This window comes from Ziziphus jujuba, chromosome 4 (assembly GCF_031755915.1).
Source record: "Ziziphus jujuba cultivar Dongzao chromosome 4, ASM3175591v1".
In the NCBI taxonomy this organism is placed as follows: domain Eukaryota; kingdom Viridiplantae; phylum Streptophyta; class Magnoliopsida; order Rosales; family Rhamnaceae; genus Ziziphus; species Ziziphus jujuba.
Window position 1 is genome coordinate 33,774,111 of NC_083382.1, and position 20,462 is coordinate 33,794,572.

Consider the following 20,462-nt stretch of genomic DNA (forward strand, 5'->3'; position numbering starts at 1 on the left):
AACTTGATTTTTTGGGTTATTATTTTGTGGACCTTGGTTACTTAGGGTCCAAGTTTTTTTAGAGTTCAAGTTTTAGAAACTTCTTTTAGGGTAATTTTATGATGTTTTATGTAGGTAGGGTTAAGTATTAGTATAAATATCGTTATGTTTTTTCCTTGGGTGTGCTGTAAGCCACAAAAGTTGAGAATCGTTCAATAAACCAACAGCTGCAGTTTTCTTTCCTTCCTTCGGGTTTTGCTGTTCTGTTTTGTTTTGTTTTGCTTTTGGGTTTGTTTCCATTCAACAAAGTGGTATCAGAGCTTGGTTGAACAGTTTCGTGAACAATAGCGATGTAAACAGTAGTGTGAACAGTAGCGATGTAAACAGTAGCGTGAACAGTACCGTGATACAAAAAAAGGGCCAATAATGGTATGGTCCCTTTCCAAGTTCCAACACTCAACAAGAATACTTATGACAACTGGAGTATCAAGATCAAAGGTCTCCTTGGCGCCCAAGACGTATGGGAGATAGTGGAGAAAGGTTACGTCGAAACAGAGAATGAAGTTAGTTTATCTCAAAATCAAAGAGATAGTTTGAGAGACTCAAGAAAGAGAGACAAGAAAGCTCTCTATCTAATCTATCAAGGATTAGATGATGATGCGTTTGAGAAGATATCGGAAGCCAAGTCAGCTAAAGAAGCATGGGAGAAGCTTCAAATCTCTTACAAGGGAGCCGATCCAGTCAATAAGGTACGACTTCAAACCTTAAGGGTCGAGTTTGAAACGCTGCATATGAAGGAAGGAGAACTCATATCTGATTATTTTTCTAGAGTTTTGATGGTGACCAATCAATTAAAAAGGAATGGTGAAAAATTAGATGATGTTAAGATCATGGAGAAAATTCTTAGATCATTAGATTCAAAGTTTGATCATATTGTTGCCATTATCGAAGAAACAAAAGATTTGGAAGCTATGTCATTGGAGCAGCTCTTGGGTTCGTTGCAAGCTTATGAAGAAAAGAAAAAGAAGAAGGAAAGAATAGTGGAACAGTTGTTCAAGACCCGAATTGATGCAACTAAAGAGGAAACCAGCAGCGGTCACAATGATCGAAGCCAACATGTGCGAGGACGTGGCCGCTGGCAAGGATCTGAACGAGGCTGGAAGTTTGGTGATGATCATAACAGCAACTTTCAAAGAGGAAGAGGATCAAAAAGAGGCCGTGGGAGAGGTTTTTCAGCACCAAGGTATGATAATAAGTCCCACGTAAAGTGTTACAAATGTAGGAAACTCGGTCATTATGCTTCTGAATGTAGAACCCTTGGCTACAATAAAGTTGAAGAGAAGGCCAACTATGTCGAAGAAAGAAGTCAAGAAGATGGTACCTTGTTGTTGGCTTACAAAGATAATGAAAGAAGTGAAGACCATACATGGTACTTGGATACCGGTGCAAGCAATCACATGTGCGGAAGGAGAGGCATGTTTGTGGAGCTTGATGAATCCGTGAGAGGCAATGTATCTTTTGGGGATGAATCCAAGGTAGCGATAAAAGGAAAAGGCAGCATCCTCATTTGGTTAAGGAGCGGAAAGTTACCAGTTCATATCAAATATATATTATGTGCCGAGTATGAAGAGCAACATCTTGAGTCTTGGACAACTTTTGGAGAAAGGTTATGATATTCATCTAAGAGACAACCATCTTTGTATAAGGGACAATGCAAGCAACTTAATAGCCAAGGTGCCGATGTCAAGAAATAGAATGTTCATGTTCAACATTCAAAATGATGCTGCCACGTGTCTCAAGGCATGCTACAAAGATGGGTCTTGGTTTTGGCATCTTAGATTTGGGCATTTAAATTTTGGAGGTCTAGAGTTGCTGTCCAAAAGGGAGATGGTGAGAGGATTACCTTGCATTCGTAATCCGGATCAAGTCTGTGAAGGGTGCTTACTTGGAAAGCAATTTAAAAATTTTTTTCCCAAAGAGACAACTTCAAGAGCTCGAAAGCCGCTGGAACTTATACATGCTGATGTGTGCGGTCCGATGAAGCCTAGTTCACTTGGTAAGAGTTACTATTTCCTTCTTTTCATTGATGATTTTTCGAGAAAGACGTGGGTATATTTTTTGAAAGAAAAATCAGAGGTATTTGAGAATTTTAAGAAGTTTAAGGCTCTTGTTGAGAAAGAAAGTGGCTGTTTGGTTAAAGCTATGAGATCTGATCGAGGAGGAGAGTTCACATCAAATGAATTCCAGAAATATTGTGAAGAACATGGAATTCAAAGGTTTTTAATAGTACCAAGATCCCCCCAACAGAACGGTGTGGTAGAAAGGAAGAATAGAACAATCCTAGATATGGCGAGAAGCATGCTTAAAAGCAAGAGATTGCCGAAGGAGTTTTGGGCAGAGGCGGTTGCATGTGCTGTCTACCTATCTAACTGATCTCTAACAAGAAGTGTGTGGGGAAAAACACCTCAAGAAGCTTGGAGTGGAAGGAAGCCCGATATTTCACACCTAAGAGTGTTTGGAAGCATAGCTCATGCACATGTATCTGATGAGAAAAAAAGCAAATTGGATGATAAAAGTGAGAAGTATGTCTTCATTGGCTATGACATAAACTCCAAAAGGTACAAACTCTACAATCCTAAAAGTAGGAAAACAATAATTAGCTGGGATGTTATATTTAATGAAGAAGAAGAGTGGAATTGGGAATCACATGATGAAAGCTACAATTTTCTCCTATATCTTGAAGAGGAAGAAGCGGAACAGCTAGGTATGGAGCTAATAAGAGAGGAGCCGATCACCCCACCAGCTTCACCAATAGCAGGTCTTCAAGAAGGCAGAAATTTAAGTGAAAGGGCCCCACGATTTAGGAGTTTACAAGAGGTATATGAGGTAATCGAAAACCAGGATGATCTCACTTTGTTTTGTTTATTTGCTGATTGTGAACCCGTGAACTTCCAAGAGGCAATGAAAGACAAAAATTGGAAGAATGCCATGGATGAGGAGATAAAAGCAATCAAGAAGAACAAAACTTGGGAACCAGCTTTACTTCCACAAAAATCCAAGGCTATTGGTGTGAAGAGGGTGTATAAAGCCAAGAAGAATGCTAAAGGTGAGGTTGAAAGGTATAAGGCAAGGTTGGTAGCGAAAGGCTATAGTCAAAGGGCTGGTATAGACTATAATGAAGTTTTTGCACCTGTTGCACGACTAGAAACGGTAAGGTTAATCATCTCATTGGCAGCTCAACACAATTGGAAAATACATCAAATGGATGTGAAGTCTGCGTTCTTAAATGGAGTTCTTGAAGAAGAAGTTTACATCGAACAACCACAAGGATATAAAATCAAGGGATAGGAAGACAAAGTCTTAAGGTTAAAGAAAGCACTTTATGGGTTGAAGCAAGCACCAAGAGCTTGTAATGCTAGAATTGACAAGTATCTCCAAGAAAGGAATTTTATCAAGTGTCCATATGAGCATGCACTTTACATTAAAATTAAAAGAGATGATATATTAATTGTGTGCTTGTATGTAGATGATTTAATTTTCACGGGCAGCAATCCAAGTATGTTTGTTGAGTTTAAGAAGGAGATGGCGAGGGAGTTTGAGATGACCGATATTGGGCTCATGTCTTACTATCTCGGCATTGAAGTAAAGCAAGGAGGTAAAGGCATATTAATTACTCAAGAAGGGTATGCTAAGGAGGTACTTAAGAAGTTAAAAATGGATGATGCAAATCCGGTTGGTACACCAATGGAATGTGGAGTCAAGTTATCAAAGCATGAGGAAGGAGAAAAGGTGGATCCAACATTTTTTAAGAGCTTGGTTGGAAGTTTAAGATACTTTACATGTACAAGGCCAGATATTCTCTATGCTGTAGGAGTTATAAGTCGATATATGGAGAATCCAACAACAACTCACTTGAAGGCAGCAAGAAGGATTCTTCGTTATCTAAAAGGTACAATAAGTTTTGGTTTGTATTATTCAACTTCCGATGATTACAAGCTTCTTGGATATAGTGATAGTGATTTGGGTGGAGATATAGATGATCGTAAAAGCACAAGTGACTTTGAGTTTTATTTGGGAAATACGGCGTTTACATGGATGTCAAAGAAGCAGCAAATTGTTACTCTTTCAACATGTGAAGCGGAGTATGTAGCTGTCACCTCTTATGTTTGTCATGCAATTTGGCTTCGAAACTTGTTAAGGAGGTTGGGCTGTCCACAAGAAGAACCAACCAAGATTTATGTGGATAACAAATCAGCAATAGCCTTTGCCAAGAGTCCTGTTTTTCATGATTGAAGCAAACATATTGATACGCGTTATCATTATATTAGAGAATGCATTATCAAAGGAGATGCACAGCTAGAGTATGTGAAGACTCATGATCAAGTAGCCGATATTTTTACCAAGCCTCTCAAGCATGAAGTCTTTGTTAAATTGAGAAGTCTAATAGGAATAACTAATCAAGTTTAAGGGGGAGTGTTGAAATATAGACTTGACTTTTTGGGTTATTATTTTGTGGGCCTTGGTTACTTAGGGTCCAAGTTTTCTTAGAGTCTAAGTTTTAGAAAATTCTTTTAGGGTAATTTTATGATGTTTTATGTAGGTAGGATTAAGTATTAGTATAAATATTGTTATATTTTTTCCTTGGGTGTGCTGTAAGCCACAAAAGCTGAGAATCATTCAATAAACCAGCAGCTGCAATTTTCTTTCCTTCCTTCGGGTTTTGCTCTCTGTTTTGCTGTTCTGTTTTGTTTTGTTTTGCTTTTGGTTTTTGTTTCCATTCAACATGGTAACATTTATTTGAACGAAAACAATGTCATTGCTATTCCATCTCCTTCAGTTCTTCCCAACCATGAAGAACTCATCCTCAAGGTCATTAATAACCACTGGCACTAAATCGAGTGGTAGATAGGGAAAGAGTTCGGCGACGTTGAATATTGAAGGAACCTTAAGGTCATCTAGCTAGCAAATCCACAAGGTAATTATTCTCTTTCAATGCTTTTAAAATCTGGAATGGGCCTAATTTCTTTAGCTGCAACTCGTAAGTTTCCACCGGTAAATCATTCCTTCCTAAAAATGTCATCACAAAATCTCCTTCTTAATAGGTTTTAAATGTCTATGGTTGTTTGCTTCTAGTTTATATGTTCTATTTGATTATTCTATTGCTTGTTTGACTGTTTCATGTTGCTTGATGTAATTGTCTGCAAAAGTTTTAGCCCCTTTGTTGTTGATGTGAGATATTGAAACTAGATCCACTCTGTAGCCAGTAGCTTCGGGCAAAGGTAAACAATGTTTCATTTTAGAGAATCTATCCACCACCACAAACACTGAGTCCACTTTCCTAGGAATCATTAGCAATCCAAGGACAAAGTTCCTTCCATGTTGTAGATGGTAATGGTAATATTTGCATATAAAATATAGTGTTTTTAGTGTGCCTCTTTGCCCTTTGGCAGGTTCCATATCTCTCCACATAGTTTATAATACAATCGCTCTTCATACTCTTCATCTTCATTCTTATATAAAATATATTCATCTTTTGTACCCTCAATATCTGTTTTTGAATTTCTTCTCATCTTAGTATTAGTGTGTTTGGAATGCTTTTTTGTTTTGTTTTTTTTTTTAGCACCTATTTTCTGTAGTTTTTATATTTTGTAGTATTTTTGTTAAAAGTATTTCATTAAAAAAGTGATGGAATGTTTAGTTATACATAATAAAAAGCACTTTCAAAATTCTCTTTGCTATTTTGATATTTTAATTAATGCAGTAACTATGAATTTTTGGCCAAATTCATATAATATTTTTTTCCCCTCTTGGCGGCAGTACTGGGGCTGCAAAAACTCTACCAAGGCTCTAACATTTGTTGTTACTATTGGTGATGACAAATATTAATGAGATACATTTAATTATGTTTTAACTTTATGTAACAATAATCTAATATAGAAAAATAAATCTATTTAAATACAGCATATATAAATTATTTAATTCCACTACGATGGTCATCAATAGTGACAGGATATATTTTTTTATTCCATATAAGAACTATATATATATATATATATATATATACACATATACATACTTTCGCATGCCATTTGTGGCACCTTCATTGCGAAGGCAATAAACTCGTACATATACTTTTCCCATATAGAATGACTTTTACTTTCATACACATAGAGATAAACTAACCGTAAATATATAGAATAGAGATACAACAAGTTAATACCCGTTCAAATTAATTTGCCAGCCCATATATAGAATATTAATTATATGTATGTAAGGAAGTTGCACCTTATTACTTGATCTGTTGCGTACGAACTAAGGTAATATATTAGTTTTATTGCATGCGAGAAAACTAGGGGGCAGGCGCAAAGCAAGGAAAGAAAGGAGAAACGAAAGAGGATTGCGGAGAGAATGAACGGTTTAGAAAAGATGAAGAGCATGTATAAAAGAGGGAGGGTGCTTTGGGATGATATATAGAAGAAGAGACTAGGTACTAGGTGGTAGCTAGGTTTCTTCTTCCTAATAAAAATATTTTAAATTTTTTTTTTTTGAAAAAAAAAAAAATAGAAACTAATCAATTAGGTGGAGCTAGCTAGGTGTGATTAATTGTGAGGGAGGAAAGGGTTGATAGAGGAGAGAGGGCGGGGGGGAGTGAATTGGGGCGAAGAAAATGGGAGGGGTGATGTTGATGGTATGCCTCACAGTGGTAATAGGGGCATTTACGGTGGCGGTCCGAGGTGAAGATCCTTACCTCTACTTCACATGGAATGTCACCTACGGCACCATTTCTCCACTGGGAGTCCCTCAGCAAGCCATTCTCATCAATGGCCAATTTCCAGGACCCAATATCAACTCTACAACCAACAACAACATTGTCGTCAATGTCTTTAACTATCTAGACGAGCCATTCCTTTTGACATGGTACGTACATACATACATATATATATATATATATATATATACATATGATGATGATGATAATGATAATGGGGATGTTGTTTTTGTTTTTGTTTGTGTAGTAGTAGTAGTAGCTGTAAATTATATAGTTGTGCCAATATTTTATTAATATTAAATTTAATTATATATATATATATATATATATATATCCAACAAACAAATAAATAATAATGATATTGCAGGAGCGGCATCCAGCAGCGAAAGAATCCCTGGCAAGATGGGGTGCTTGGAACCAACTGCCCCATTCCCCCCGGGAAGAACTTCACGTACCGTTTCCAAGTGAAGGACCAAATCGGCAGCTACATCTACTATCCAACAACCGCCATGCACAGGGCAGCCGGTGGCTTCGGCGGCCTCCGCGTGAACAGCCGTCTGCTCATTCCTGTCCCCTACGCGGATCCCGAGGATGACTACACTGTCCTCATCGGTGACTGGCACACCAAGAGCCATTCCACTCTTAGGAAGTTCTTGGACAGCGGCCGAGCACTTGGCAGGCCTGATGGAGTCCTCATCAACGGCAAGGGCAACAACGATAAGAAACCCCTTTTCACCATGAAGCCTGGCAAGACCTACAAATACAGGATCTGCAACGTGGGCCTCCAGACATCCCTCAACTTCAGGATCCAAAACCACACCTTGAAGCTCGTTGAGATGGAGGGCTCCCACACCATCCAGAACACCTACGATTCTCTCGATGTTCACGTCGGCCAATGCTACTCGGTGCTCGTCACGGCCGACAAGGATCCCAAGAAATACTACATGGTGGCCTCCACCCGCTTCACCAAGACCCTGCTCACCGCCAAAGCCATTGTCAGCTACGCCAATGCGCCCAAGAAGGGAGCCTCAGCCTCACCGCTCATCCCCGACGCCCCCGTGGGTTGGGCCTGGTCTCTCAACCAGTTCCGCACCTTCCGTTGGAACCTCACGGCCAGCGCTGCCAGGCCCAATCCTCAGGGAACCTACCACTATGGCCAGATCAACATTACCCGCACCATTAAACTCGTCAACTCCGCAAGCAGGGTGGGCGGGAAGCTTCGGTATGCCATCAACGGCGTGTCCCACACCGATCCTGCCACTCCATTGAAGCTGGCTGAATACTACGGAGTTGCCAACAAGGTTTTCAAATACGACACCATGCCTGCATCACCACCTAAAAAGCTAGTCACCACGGTGGTGGCTCCTAATGTATTGAATCAGACGTTCCGTAACTTTGTGGAGATCGTGTTCGAGAACCACGAGAAGAGCCTGCAGTCGTGGCATTTGGATGGATACTCCTTTTTCGCGGTTGGGTAAGTTTAGTGTTTTTTTTTTTTTTTTTTTTTTTTTTAATTAATGAATTAAATTGTTTGTGGGAATTAATTAATATAAGAATTAATTAATTGGGTTAGCTAATAATAACAACAATATTAATTATATATATATATATATATGTACAGCATGGAGGCTGGAAGATGGAGACCAAAATGCAGAAGGAACTACAATCTTCTAGACGCAGTAAGCAGGCACACCATTCAGGTGTTCCCGAAATCGTGGGCGGCCATATTGTTGACATTTGACAATGCAGGAATGTGGAACTTGCGGTCGGAACTGACACAGAATCGCTATCTGGGACAACAAATGTATGTGAGCGTTCTATCTCCTGAACGCTCACTAAGGGATGAGTACAACATGCCAGACGATGACTTGGTGTGCGGGATTGTCAAGGATTTGCCTAAGCCCCCACCATACACCATCTAATCCAATATTTTATATATATATACATACATATATATATATATATATATATATATTAACCTTCCTATAAGCTTTAAACTTTAAGCTGAACATACGTGCATAGGAATGGTTCCTCCATCTATCTCTCTCCTGTATCAACCCTTTCCAAACTACCAATTAATTGTTTAATTCTTATTTCTATCTTTTTTCTATATCTAAATCTATATCTACATGTATATATATATATATATATATATGATAATCATATATAGTTATGCTTAATTAACACCCCTGTCCCTGTTCCTGTCCATGTCTTGTTCTTCAATAAAAAAAGATACAAAGTTAACTGATATTAATGGATGGATGACTGAATTCTGCATCAATCCAATTACATATTAAGCTGGGAATAGGATTAATGATATTGTCTTTTCGTGTGAATTAATTCGGTTTTGTTTGTGGTAAGTAGTAGCTTTAGGAAAGAGCCCCTGCAGATAAGATATAGCTAGTGTCATTTTCGAATTGCACAGACTATAATAACACCGTAGAAACAAGTTTTAGTAAGAAGGGAAATATCAGATGAAACCCGGATCTGAAAGCGGTTGAAGAGTTGGTCAGAAAGATAGGGACCCAGGTAGGCCTCGGCTATGGGCCTGAGAGTGGCACGGACCAGGTTGGCTTTGGCTCTACCATAGGAGGCGGGATCCCTGAGCCACTCCTTTTGCTTCTCCTCTGAATACTCCATTATTCTTGTGTACTCCATTCTCTGTATCTCAAACCCACCGCATCTGCTTATTGCCCTCTCTACCTCCTCTCTGCTTCTCATGTATGCCGGAATGTTAAACCCGTCTCTCATCTCTTCGTCTATCAGACCCTGATACGTACATGATTAATTAATTAATTATATACATCAATCAAAGTTTGTTAGTTAGTTTGTTTGTTAGTAAACAAAACATTCGCAGCACCTGATAATTAACAAATAGTTATTAATTACAACAATAAAATAAAATAATAAAAGTAAAAATTAAAGTACCTCGTCTATTAGGTCTTGCCAAGCCTGATCCATGGAAATGGTAAAAGGGTGCTTGGCTCTTGAATCTGCATCCCCCAACTGATTCTCCGGACCCTGAGATCCGGGCCTTCCTCCCATCAGCATAAACAGCATTCCTCCCTCCACAATCTCTTCTTTCCTGCATCGTAAGAAGTCCTCCAAATCCTCCTCCGATTGCTTTGCGTATGCTTCCACCACCTCCTTCTTTGCACCGTCGATCCACGCCCTTCCTTTGTTCCAAGCTGCTGACCTTCTGTCCAACACTGCATCTGGTATCTGATTCATTTTCAATATTAATTTATTAATTTTTAAATATTTATTCATATTCATATAATGATCAATTTCATTTTCATATATATATATATATATATATATGTATATGCATATACTTCCACATATAAGGTAAGGAAAGCTAGCTGGCAGCAGCAAATTAGCTAGCATGCAAAAGAAAAGACAATAAGTATACCGACCAATGGAATAGTGAAATATTTATTAATATGGCAGCAGAGAAGAGAAGAGAATATATTAGTTATAGGTTATTTAATTAGGTAGATACACACACACACACACACACACACACACACACATATATAGGTAAGGACCGTAAGGTACCTGGGAGAGCCAATGAAGGGCGCTTAAACTTACGGCAACATGAAGCTTTCGTTTGGGAAAGAGTCGACGATAGAAGGATCCAGGGACACCGGCAGCATAATAAGGCCTTGTGTTGGAATAAGAAAACATTCGGAATAGAGAATTGAAGTCGTTGGAAGGCAGATCAGAGAAGAAGGCCTCAAATTCAGGCTCATGATAAACACCAAGCTGCTGAAGCTGGCCGTCTTCATAATTGAGATATTTCTGCCTCAAGTTGTCGACTATCATGTCAACTGTGGCCAAGGTGTTATACCCAGTTGCACACCCCAAGTCAGCTATCCTAATAACATCCACCTGCTTCCGCTGGAATATTTTCATAGATTGGATGGCCGCTGACAGTAGGGGCTTACATAAGCTGATGGCCGATGCCGGAGCTTCCGAGTTCTTGGCATAACTAACATCATCATCTCCGCCTTGCATACATAAAACTCTCTGCAGAAGCCCTCCTCCTCTGTGCTCTACATCCGCCTTGCTGCTCATTTTTCACAGCCCTAGCTAAACCCCCACAATCTAGCACAGATAATTAATAGATTCCAATTTTGTGATGCATATATGTCGACGATGGTTATGGTATATTGATCAGGTCCCCCCTCACCAAGGCTGGCTACTGTACATGTCTATATAATTAAATCTCGGGACAGTTCCAATTAGTGTACGTGTGTTTTAATTTCTTCTTTTCCTGCCCTAATAGTAGCACTGCTGCTTTGCCTTTGGCAACAATATTTTTCATTATTTTTATACTAATTTTGCAAACTCAAAAACGGAATTGTCCATCACATAACATGCTGGCCCCTGCACCAGACAGTAACTTTATTAATAATTGAATAAGGATATCATATTTAATATATATTCATTTTTTATTTGAAATTCTCTCACTTTGTTGGTGGCCCGCCTTATGTCCCAATTGCTGAGCGTCTGATTCGATGATTACAGATTCTTAGGAACCAACTCTATTTGCAGGTCGAAGAGAGGGGGAATGGGACCCATAAATTGAAAGAATACCCTTTACCCTATGAATATATAATTTCCATCATCAATCGCACTCCACGTACATCCCTAGCTAATTTATTCTCTTTGACTTTGATCATTTGCTCGTGTTAATAACGTTATCTGCATCATATACCATAGGCATATAATTATTAATCTTGGAACTTAGAAGTCGTATATGGTATTATCTATATTAGTTTGCTATGATATGTGTCGACTTGCACCGGATGTAAATGATAATTTAATATATATATATATATATATATCAATTTCACATTACGGTGTGGATCTACATGCATCACAGTAAAATTATCTATATGTATATATAATCTGCAGAATGAAATATGATTATTATTTAGTGTGTGGGAAGTTAACTAGAATTATAACACTAGTTATATATAATAGATATTATGTATTATATAATTTTTCTTTCATTTGGGAGAAATTTTTCATGGATCTTTCAAAACAATATGATACAATATATTGATTGACGGTATAACTTCTCACATGTTGTGTGATATTGTATTGAATGTAATTTTTCAAATAAAAAAAATAACTATATGTATATATATGTACAAAAATAATATAATAAGAGATTTAGAGAGAAATTGTGAATTGCAATATCTATAACTGTTAGATTTACATGATTTTTATAATTTGATAGCTATATAAATAATTGTCTCTCATAATTTTTTTCAATAAATTTTTTACCATTTCAAAACCGTGTATATATATATATATATAGCCATGTGGTACGTAATAACCACAAATAGAAGATGACTCAAACATAAAGGACAATGATTATAATAGTAGTGGGATCATGTCCTTGTTCAAAAGGGTGGACATGAAAACTTTTATATATGATATGGGTTCGGCTAGAGATGATATATATTTATATTATATAATGTATATATTTGTACACAAAGAGAACACGTCTCCAAATAAGAGGACACCTAATCATATATCTAAATATTGATGATGTTATCTTAATTGACAAAGTAATATTAAAATATTAATTGAACAAATAACAATTCTTTAACGCTTGTTATGTTATTAGATTTTCAACATAAAATGTCCAATAGTATATGAATATTCAACATCGATCATCCAGTGAGAATGAGATGGAGATTGTCACTGTAAGAGAGTGGTCCTAAATCCTTCAACAAGTAAAGAGTTGTCACATTCTATCATCTGATTCTATCATCTGAGTGAGTGGTGAGTGGGGGAGGAAACATCATAAAAAATTAACTAGGCTAGCTATGGTGGTCCACCAGTATGAAGCATCAAAATCAATCCTATTGACTTGGAACATGAAGCTAGCATCGATTATTGATTAGTTAATTATAGATAAATATATGCAGTACTACTACTGCAGCGTAGAAACGCAGGAGGATCAGTAATGAGATTGAGAGAAGAAATGGAGAATGTTACCCCACACACACACACACACATACTACTCTCAGTAAGTCACCTAAAACCAAATTAAACAACAATCACAGGAGAAGCTATAGCTACTGCTAGAGCTATAGCTATAGGCTATAGCAAAAAGGAGCTCTGCAATCACAATTAGCTGTTAATAATATATATATATATATATATCATAATCATCATCAAATTATTGTTCATTCAACTGCAACTGGGAGTGGGAGTATCTGTCAGACTCAGACAGACAGACAATCCCCCTGAGTAGTTGCCATCAGCATTGCTGGAATGTACGCTTCCCTTTCCTCCTCTCCTCTTTTCCTTTCCTTTTAAATATCCTTTTCCTTCCATCATCCATCCCTTTCCTTATAGTTCTCGCTACACTTTTACTCTTAAGTACATTGAGAGGTCCCCGCCCTCAATCTTATATATATATAAATAAGAATTTTCTCTTATAGGGACATTATTGTCCAGAATAACACATATTTTTAAGTTGATAGATTTTAAGATATGTATCGTCTTCGTCTTGAAGAGTTCCAAATTTATATTATTTTGATAAGAGAAAAAAACTATATCTTTATATATATATATATATAAATTATGACAAGAGGATATTTTATTAATATTAATAAAATGGGATGCATTTGCCAGTAGCCAATCTTTCTACAAGAGCTCGGCACAAAGAGATTGGGTATAATTGGTACATTCAAATTTTATTAAAATCTACATATCCTAATATGATCAAAATTACATATATGTATATATATATATATATATATGTAGAGTCACGCTATATGTGTGTATAGAATCAAGCTTAATGAGGTTCATGTGCTAGATTTAACATCAAATTTTATTTTATTAATAACTTCAAGCTAAGATTTAAAAATTAATTAATGATCTGATATATATTTAATAAAATATTAAAATATTAATTAGAAAAAATAATTTCTAAAGGGCCTTGTTGGCCTATAAAAATATTTTCAAATTTAAATCATTGAAGCAATTCAAAATTTGTTGATAAAGAAAAGATTTAATGCTAAAATTATTAGCTCTAACCATCACTATTTATATGTAAATATATATACATATCTTTCTATCTATAATAATAATTTGGATTAAATACATTTTCCCCTTAAACTTTTATATCTTTTGTACTTTACCTTCTGAACTTAAAAAAATATCTTTGCCTCCTGAACTATTGTATTTTTTTTTTAGTCACTTTAGTGTAATTCTTCAATTTTTTTTTCAAATAAATCTGGTAAAATTAGATCATAAACATTAGTTAAAAATGAAATAAAACATAATAAATTTGTTTTTTAATAGAGTTACATTAGTTGTATATAGTTAATTTTATAAAATTCATTTATTATAATAGCTTAATTAAACTAAAATAACGAAAAACAATAATTTAGGAGACAATAGGGCACTTTTATAGTTTAGAAGGTAATATACAAAAGATGTGATAGTTAAGAGGGTTAATTGTATTTAACATTGATAATTATATAGCTTCTTCCTAGTTGCTACTTTTTGCTGTTTATATATATATATATATATATACATATGCGTGTGCATATGTAGGTTTACAATAGCAGGTGCCTATCCCTAATAATAATGTGGACACCTAGTGTTTTTATATGTTTGACAATATATTGCCTGATATTTTTATTAGATAACATATCTGAGATTTTGCGCTCATAGTATGGTGGATGACAAATGTTTATTCTAGCAATATATATATATATATATATGTATATTTGATTTAATATGCTACTCATCTTATTTTATGGTCTATGATAATGATGTGATACAATATTAAATTTAGATTAAAAAATGTATAAATTTTTCATTTTTTTAAAAAGCGTAATCTACACTCTCTAAATATAACAATTTATTTAATTGTTTTATTTTTGTTATTAGATTTTTCGTATTAAAAATAAAAATAAAAAGGTTATAAATTTATATTATTTAGATTTTTCCATCCTACTCTTATACAGCCAACTAGGGTGAGCATATTTGATAATAACAAATAAAATTATTATTTTATGTGTCACTGACCGCAAGAGAGAAAGGAACATTTGGAATAAAATCCTGTCCAACTTTCTTTTTCAATTTGAATGATGAGGAAAGTTTGACGTGGACTAAGTGCTCTCTCTCTCTCTCTCTCTCTCTCTCTCTCTCTCTCTCCTCTTCAAATTCATCAATGTAAAATGCATGTCGCCACTTCTCATTCCATTTAGGTCTCCCATTTTGTTGATTGTTTGATTGAACAAAAGTAAGCCGATTCATTAAACAATATCTATATCTATACCCATCTTTCAACTAGATCTATATCTATATCTATATCTATACCGATTCATTAAGCCGATGCATTAATGTAACTAGAGCAACTATCGCACTTGCATTAATGTAACTAGAATAATCTAAAACCTTGCCACAGACAGTTGACTCCCCACTCAGGAAAAAGATGACAAAACAAAAGCAACTATTTATGCATCCTCAGATTGTCATATATTAATATATCTAAAGCATCTCATTAGAATTTAGATTAAATAAATCATGTCATGTCTATCACCTCATAATCACCTAAATTGATGTCAAATGAAAACCTAGTGAAATTTATGCATTGTCTGTTTTATTCTTATCATGACTGCCCTTTGTCTTCTAATATATTCCTTTATCGATAGTTTTGTCTGCGTTTGCCTTGTAATTCGAGGACCGATATTCAAAATCTTACAAAATTAATTAAAGGGCTATAATATATAGCATTTTTAATTAAAATCAAACATTTCACAAATAAATTTAGCGAATATCATGTTGAATAAAATATATATGCATGCAGACTTTATTTTTCATTTTTTATGTTTTGGGTGAATGGTCAAAAAATGAGTGAAGCAATATAGTTCATATATAGTTGACTAATATGAAGGAAAGGCCAGAAGTTACAGAAAAAATCTTGAACGCAAGCTCATACCATTTGCAAAATTTTATGCACTGTATAATTTAGCAAGGTCGTAGCTCTGGAAATACTCTCTGACCATCTTGGGGCAATGAGTAGAATAGCCCTCAAAACAGTGAGTTACCACATGACGATTTAGCATGATCAGAATTGAATACACGAACCATAAGAATTCAATCAAAACGCCCTGCAACGCAGTCCAGTCCAAGAGGTTAAAATGCAAATCTATGTATCGTGTACCACTGGTAACAAATAAAAAAGCACATGTGAAAATGATCATTATTATGTTTGTGACATGGATGCCAACATCATCAAACTGGCAATTACAAATAATATTTGGTTGCTTTTTCCTATTATTTCTTCGCTTGAATTTAAGCTTGGCAATCATTTCCGAATTCTAGGCTGATCAGACAGGAATCGGATTATTTCAGACTTGAATGAGAGAACAAAGATAAGAAAAATAACAGAACAACTGAATGCACAATCCACCACTAATCAAACACCCACTTCTAGCTCTAACGCAACGTTGACAGACTCCAATTATTTGTTTTTTCATCCAAACCCATGGTGATATTCATCTCTGAGGAGGCTCCACTGTTCGAACATTTGCACCTGTCATTCCTTCAATTCGATCTTTTGTGATCTCCACAAAATGACCTACTATTTCATGGAATTGCTTGAGCCCCGAGAGTGGGAGAATGATGGATGACCGATCAGATCCTGCAACCTGCAATCTCAGTAGACATACAAAATATTTTAGAATTTGAGGCATCAGAAGCACAACATATAAAAAGCAATAAACAAATATTCCTTGTACTCTCAATAAATTTCTTCAACATACCTCAGATATCCTTAGAAAGTGACCCCTGTTATTGCTACCAAGATCAAAAAAGAATCTCTTTTGATCAGCTCTTATTACTTTGGAAATCCCCATGTTACCAATTTCATCTTGAGCTGGCAATTCAACGGATCTGTCTATGTTCAATTCAGAAGTAGTGGTGGGTTGACTACTGTGACCTGATATGAATCCAGCACCTACATCATCTGAAAGCCCAACAAGACGTTCTGAAGGTTCAGAACTTGGCTGTTTTGGCATGACAAGAGCCAGGTGAATTTAAAAGGACATGTGAGACACCTCTTTCAGAAAATTATATAAGCAAGTTATACCTAGCGAGAAAGGAGTTTAAAGCATAAAAAGACACCTGATTAGGTAGCATAAAAAGCCTTGATGCCTCATTTATCTCTGCCAAAATATTTCTAAATGCTGCCCAACCTTCATCCCGCGTGCTTCCTGCGGGCACAATAATAGTACTGCGATTTCTACTAACAGAAGCTTCTGATACCTGCACGTATAAATCTATTTGAGCAACATTGGAGGAAAAGAAGGAAGTCCGGTGTTAGAAATACCTTCTCTTCTTTCAAATTCTAGCAACTTATGCAACAACAAATAAAACAATAAGCAAGGTAATGAAGGACGCTTAACCATAAAAGTATCACAATTAGTTGGAGCAACAACATAACCATGCGCTCCCGAAGGAACCAACCATAGATAAGACATTTTAGCCTGAAAGAAGTTGAAACACATAAAAGTATCCTTTGACTCTTTTCTATTCAGATAACATTAATTTTCAATTCGATTGACAGGTAAGTTTTAACGGGATTTGTATGTTTTCTAGTCATTTCAGTTAGATAAGTAGTAATATATCGGCACTATCCTTCCTATTTAGATGGTAAAAACTAAATAATTTAAAGGCAGGGCCTTAGTTGTGTATAACATTGAAGCTGCCTATGCCCATAAGCAAATCCAATAGTGCTTTTTATTTTGAAGTGCACAATCTTCAAGATGAAGAGCATCTTGGAGAAACTTATATGATAAAGAGTGAAATTTTTTAGTCAACTCCAATACTACTCTTTATCATCATTCTTTATTTTTTTAATTCCCAATAAATAACTATGATTTACCTTTTTTATTTTTTATTTATTTTTTACCTTTTTTGGCTTTCCTCTTTTTTCTATTGACATTAAATTAAAATAATATATATATATATATGTATATATATATAAAGTTAAGTATAATTATAATTATGCATTGGGCATTGTAGAGTAGTAAATAAATGTATTGATAATTTTATATAGAGAGTGCGTTTGACTCTCTACATTTGGAGAGCCAAGTCTCGCTCTTTATTTTAACTTTTCAATTTAAAGAGTTTGTTGGAGTTATAAAAAATGGATATCACTCTTTAAAATAGATAAATGTAGGCTTTTAAAGAGCTTCTTGGAGATGCTCTTAGCAAGCAAAACAGAGAGAAGAGAAGAGGCATTTAACAAATCAGAACACCATTATGCATATGGACATTAGAACGAGAACACAATGAACTAACTGAGCTACCCAATGTCATTTCAAGATGACTGAAGACATTTTTGTATTAAGAGAGCCTTGTAGTCTTCAGGGGCTTAAGTACGAGTTACCAGTTACATTTCCTTTTCTATCGCAAGAAGACAAAAACTTCCTAATTGAACTGCTAAGCGAAGACCAAGCTTATGGTTGGTTAGAACTTGCCACTATTATTTAAGCAACTCCAGCGGGAAGAAAATAAGGAGAAAAATCAATGAATTTTAAAGAACACTTTTAGAAGTAAACTATTAAGCCCTCAATTTCCCAGATATTCCCTTTAGAGTAGGGTAGATGAAAGGAATGCTGAAAGGCTATCCGAGTTCACAGGCGTAGTTGCGTGTACTTGCAGGTTAATAACTAGAAAACCTTTGAGCAGAACATGAAGTTACAAATTAGTTATTCATGACTATTTAGTTTATGATTAATTAAGAAAAAGGATTTTAATAGCTTGGGAATTTTTTTTTATCATCATCATCTATTAATCTTAACTGGTATAATTTCATTTGGAGTTACATATGGACCAAAGGATTAGATTAACTGCTGTTTTTTCCTGTCTTTTTCTCCCTTCCTGTCTCCCTCTCCCCTGCATCCATTTTATCACTTTTCTCTTTATGAATGGACCAAGTTAAACAAATAGACTTCACTGCAAAATAGACTAATTAATTTGAGAGAAAGAATTTGATTTTAGATGTTTTTAGCTAGCATTTACAGTTTTAGTAGTTTAGCTTTTCTTTCAATTTTTTTGGCTTCAGTTGAGTTGCTGGAGATGGAGAGCCAAAGAGTGATGAGAAAGGGAAGGGACTTAACTGGCTACAGGAAGAGAGAGAGCAAAAAGTAGCCATTGATCTAATCCTATGGTGGTTAGCTACCGGTCCAGTTAAATATCTCCCTTGGGAGAGGAAAGAATTCTTGGATGTATATATTATTGACATTGTCCATTCATATATTTATAAATGCAATAGAACTAAATATAAGCATATATGAGATGATATTAGTACGTAAAAAATTTAAAAAAAAAAAAAGAAAAAAAAAAAAAAGAAAAAAATTCCAATACCAAATTGAAGAGAAAGAAGAAAGGGAGACAAAGTGCAAAGCTGCGGCTGGGGGCTAGAGCTAACAAATCCATTCAGCTAATATAGGCAATTGAGAATTCGAGCAAGTAAAATGAATTGAAATTCAGGAAGAAACAAAGATGATTCATTTGTTAACCAAATGATAAAACGACGCAAAACCACCAAGTATATAACAATACACTCACAAGTGTAGTAGTAGACTAAGTATGGTAATAACAAAAAAAATAATTTTGTTTACTATGGGGAGAATAAAACCGATGAAGAGAAGGAGTTAGGGAAATAGAAACGATAGACCTTAAGAAAGCGACCTCTCCTGTTCTCGCCAATGTCAAAGTAGAAGACCTTGGTGTCGAGCTGCAATTCCTTGCTGAAGACATCCTGGTCGTCGGAATTGACGTAGTAATTGAAGAGATCAAGGAACCAGGAGATGCCAGAGAAGGGGACAATGATGGTGGACCTGGTGGCCGAAGTCTTCTCTGATATTTTCAGATACCGCCCGCGGGGGTTCTCCTTGAGATCGAAGTAGAACAGCTTGTGTTCCACCTGCAGCGTCTTACACAGCAGTTCTACATCATTCCCTCCTCCTCCTCCTCCTCCTCCTGTTCCTGCCGTTGTTCCTGCTGCTGCTGCTGCTGCTGCTGCTCCTCCTCCTCCTCCTCCTCCGGAACTACCCTCCATCTTCCCCCACCCCCCACCCAACAGATATGCTATCTCTCTCTCTCTCTCTCTCTCCCGGTTTATAAAAAATAAACAGAACTATACAACTAAACTCCTACTACAACAATTAATTCTTCAATTGCATTCAGATTTTTCTCTCACAAATCGATGGGCTTCAGCCCAGATCTAGCCGATAATGAACCGCCAATTTGCGTTGGAATTAGGGTTCTGGCCTGGGACGACTGCCACCACTAGTCTAGCAGCAGAGAGAGACACTCCAACTAGGAGGACGAGGAGGAGAAAGAGAAGATGAAGAATACGAAAAGAAGGAAATTTTGGGGAAAACCTCAATCTCATAATTGTAGAAATAAAATACCAAACTTATTATTCGGAATTTTTCTTTTTTTCTTTTTTTTTTTTAAACCTGCCAGAGCACTACTATGACGACTGACTTTGTTTGTTAGGAAGGTTGCGTTGGACTATCTGTCAAAAAGATAAAAAAAAATTGAAAAAAAAAAAAAATTCTACGGTAAAAATTTATTATACAAGATTTTTTCTTTTGAATCATTATTATTAATTTATTATTATACAAGATTGACTGTATTTATTTATGTAACTATAATTTAT

At 35.8% G+C, this 20,462-nt stretch overlaps 4 protein-coding genes across 4 annotated transcripts; 2 read left to right on the forward strand and 2 right to left on the reverse strand.

Moving 5' to 3' along the window:
* The first annotated feature begins 3,561 nt into the window (after positions 1 to 3,561).
* Positions 3,562 to 4,272, forward strand: LOC132803605 (secreted RxLR effector protein 161-like). The gene has a single exon (XM_060816850.1). The coding sequence runs from the start codon at positions 3,562 to 3,564 to the stop codon at positions 4,270 to 4,272; it is 711 nt and encodes a 236-aa protein (XP_060672833.1).
* A 2,198-nt stretch (positions 4,273 to 6,470) lies between these two features.
* LOC107419355 (L-ascorbate oxidase homolog) lies at positions 6,471 to 8,845 on the forward strand. Its single transcript, XM_016028114.4, has 3 exons — positions 6,471 to 6,897; positions 7,116 to 8,222; positions 8,370 to 8,845. The coding sequence occupies exons 1-3, from the start codon at positions 6,647 to 6,649 to the stop codon at positions 8,668 to 8,670; spliced, it is 1,659 nt and encodes a 552-aa protein (XP_015883600.3). The 5' UTR covers positions 6,471 to 6,646; the 3' UTR covers positions 8,671 to 8,845.
* Positions 8,846 to 8,993: 148 nt separating this feature from the next.
* Positions 8,994 to 11,372, reverse strand: LOC107419359 (gibberellic acid methyltransferase 2). The gene is made up of 5 exons (XM_025073304.3): positions 11,222 to 11,372; positions 10,307 to 11,137; positions 9,677 to 9,970; positions 9,230 to 9,517; positions 8,994 to 9,131 (listed from the first exon to the last, which is right to left on the reverse strand). Exons 2-5 carry the CDS (start codon positions 10,823 to 10,825, stop codon positions 9,042 to 9,044), a joined length of 1,191 nt encoding a protein of 396 aa, XP_024929072.1. The 5' UTR covers positions 10,826 to 11,137; positions 11,222 to 11,372; the 3' UTR covers positions 8,994 to 9,041.
* Positions 11,373 to 15,956: 4,584 nt separating this feature from the next.
* On the reverse strand, positions 15,957 to 20,243 carry LOC107419365 (transcription factor Pur-alpha 1). The gene is made up of 4 exons (XM_016028127.4): positions 19,473 to 20,243; positions 16,913 to 17,053; positions 16,552 to 16,794; positions 15,957 to 16,437 (listed from the first exon to the last, which is right to left on the reverse strand). The coding sequence occupies exons 1-4, from the start codon at positions 19,854 to 19,856 to the stop codon at positions 16,285 to 16,287; spliced, it is 921 nt and encodes a 306-aa protein (XP_015883613.2). The 5' UTR covers positions 19,857 to 20,243; the 3' UTR covers positions 15,957 to 16,284.
* Between the last annotated feature and the right edge of the window lie 219 nt (positions 20,244 to 20,462).

Coding starts and splice junctions, on each gene's coding strand:
- LOC107419365 (XM_016028127.4), bottom strand. CDS start 19,856: ATGGAGGGTAGTTCCGGAGGAGGAGGAGGAGGAGGAGCAGCAGCAGCA. Junction 17,054..19,472: donor GGAGAGGTCGCTTTCTTAAG/GTCTATCGTTTC, acceptor TTATACGTGCAG/GTATCAGAAGCTTCTGTTAG. Junction 16,795..16,912: donor TTTTTATGCTACCTAATCAG/GTGTCTTTTTAT, acceptor ATGCCAAAACAG/CCAAGTTCTGAACCTTCAGA.
- LOC107419355 (XM_016028114.4), top strand. CDS start 6,647: ATGGGAGGGGTGATGTTGATGGTATGCCTCACAGTGGTAATAGGGGCA. Junction 6,898..7,115: donor GAGCCATTCCTTTTGACATG/GTACGTACATAC, acceptor ATGATATTGCAG/GAGCGGCATCCAGCAGCGAA. Junction 8,223..8,369: donor TACTCCTTTTTCGCGGTTGG/GTAAGTTTAGTG, acceptor ATATATGTACAG/CATGGAGGCTGGAAGATGGA.
- LOC107419359 (XM_025073304.3), bottom strand. CDS start 10,825: ATGAGCAGCAAGGCGGATGTAGAGCACAGAGGAGGAGGGCTTCTGCAG. Junction 9,518..9,676: donor GGCAAGACCTAATAGACGAG/GTACTTTAATTT, acceptor TGTACGTATCAG/GGTCTGATAGACGAAGAGAT. Junction 9,132..9,229: donor TCAACCGCTTTCAGATCCGG/GTTTCATCTGAT, acceptor TCTTATCTGCAG/GGGCTCTTTCCTAAAGCTAC.
- LOC132803605 (XM_060816850.1), top strand. CDS start 3,562: ATGGCGAGGGAGTTTGAGATGACCGATATTGGGCTCATGTCTTACTAT.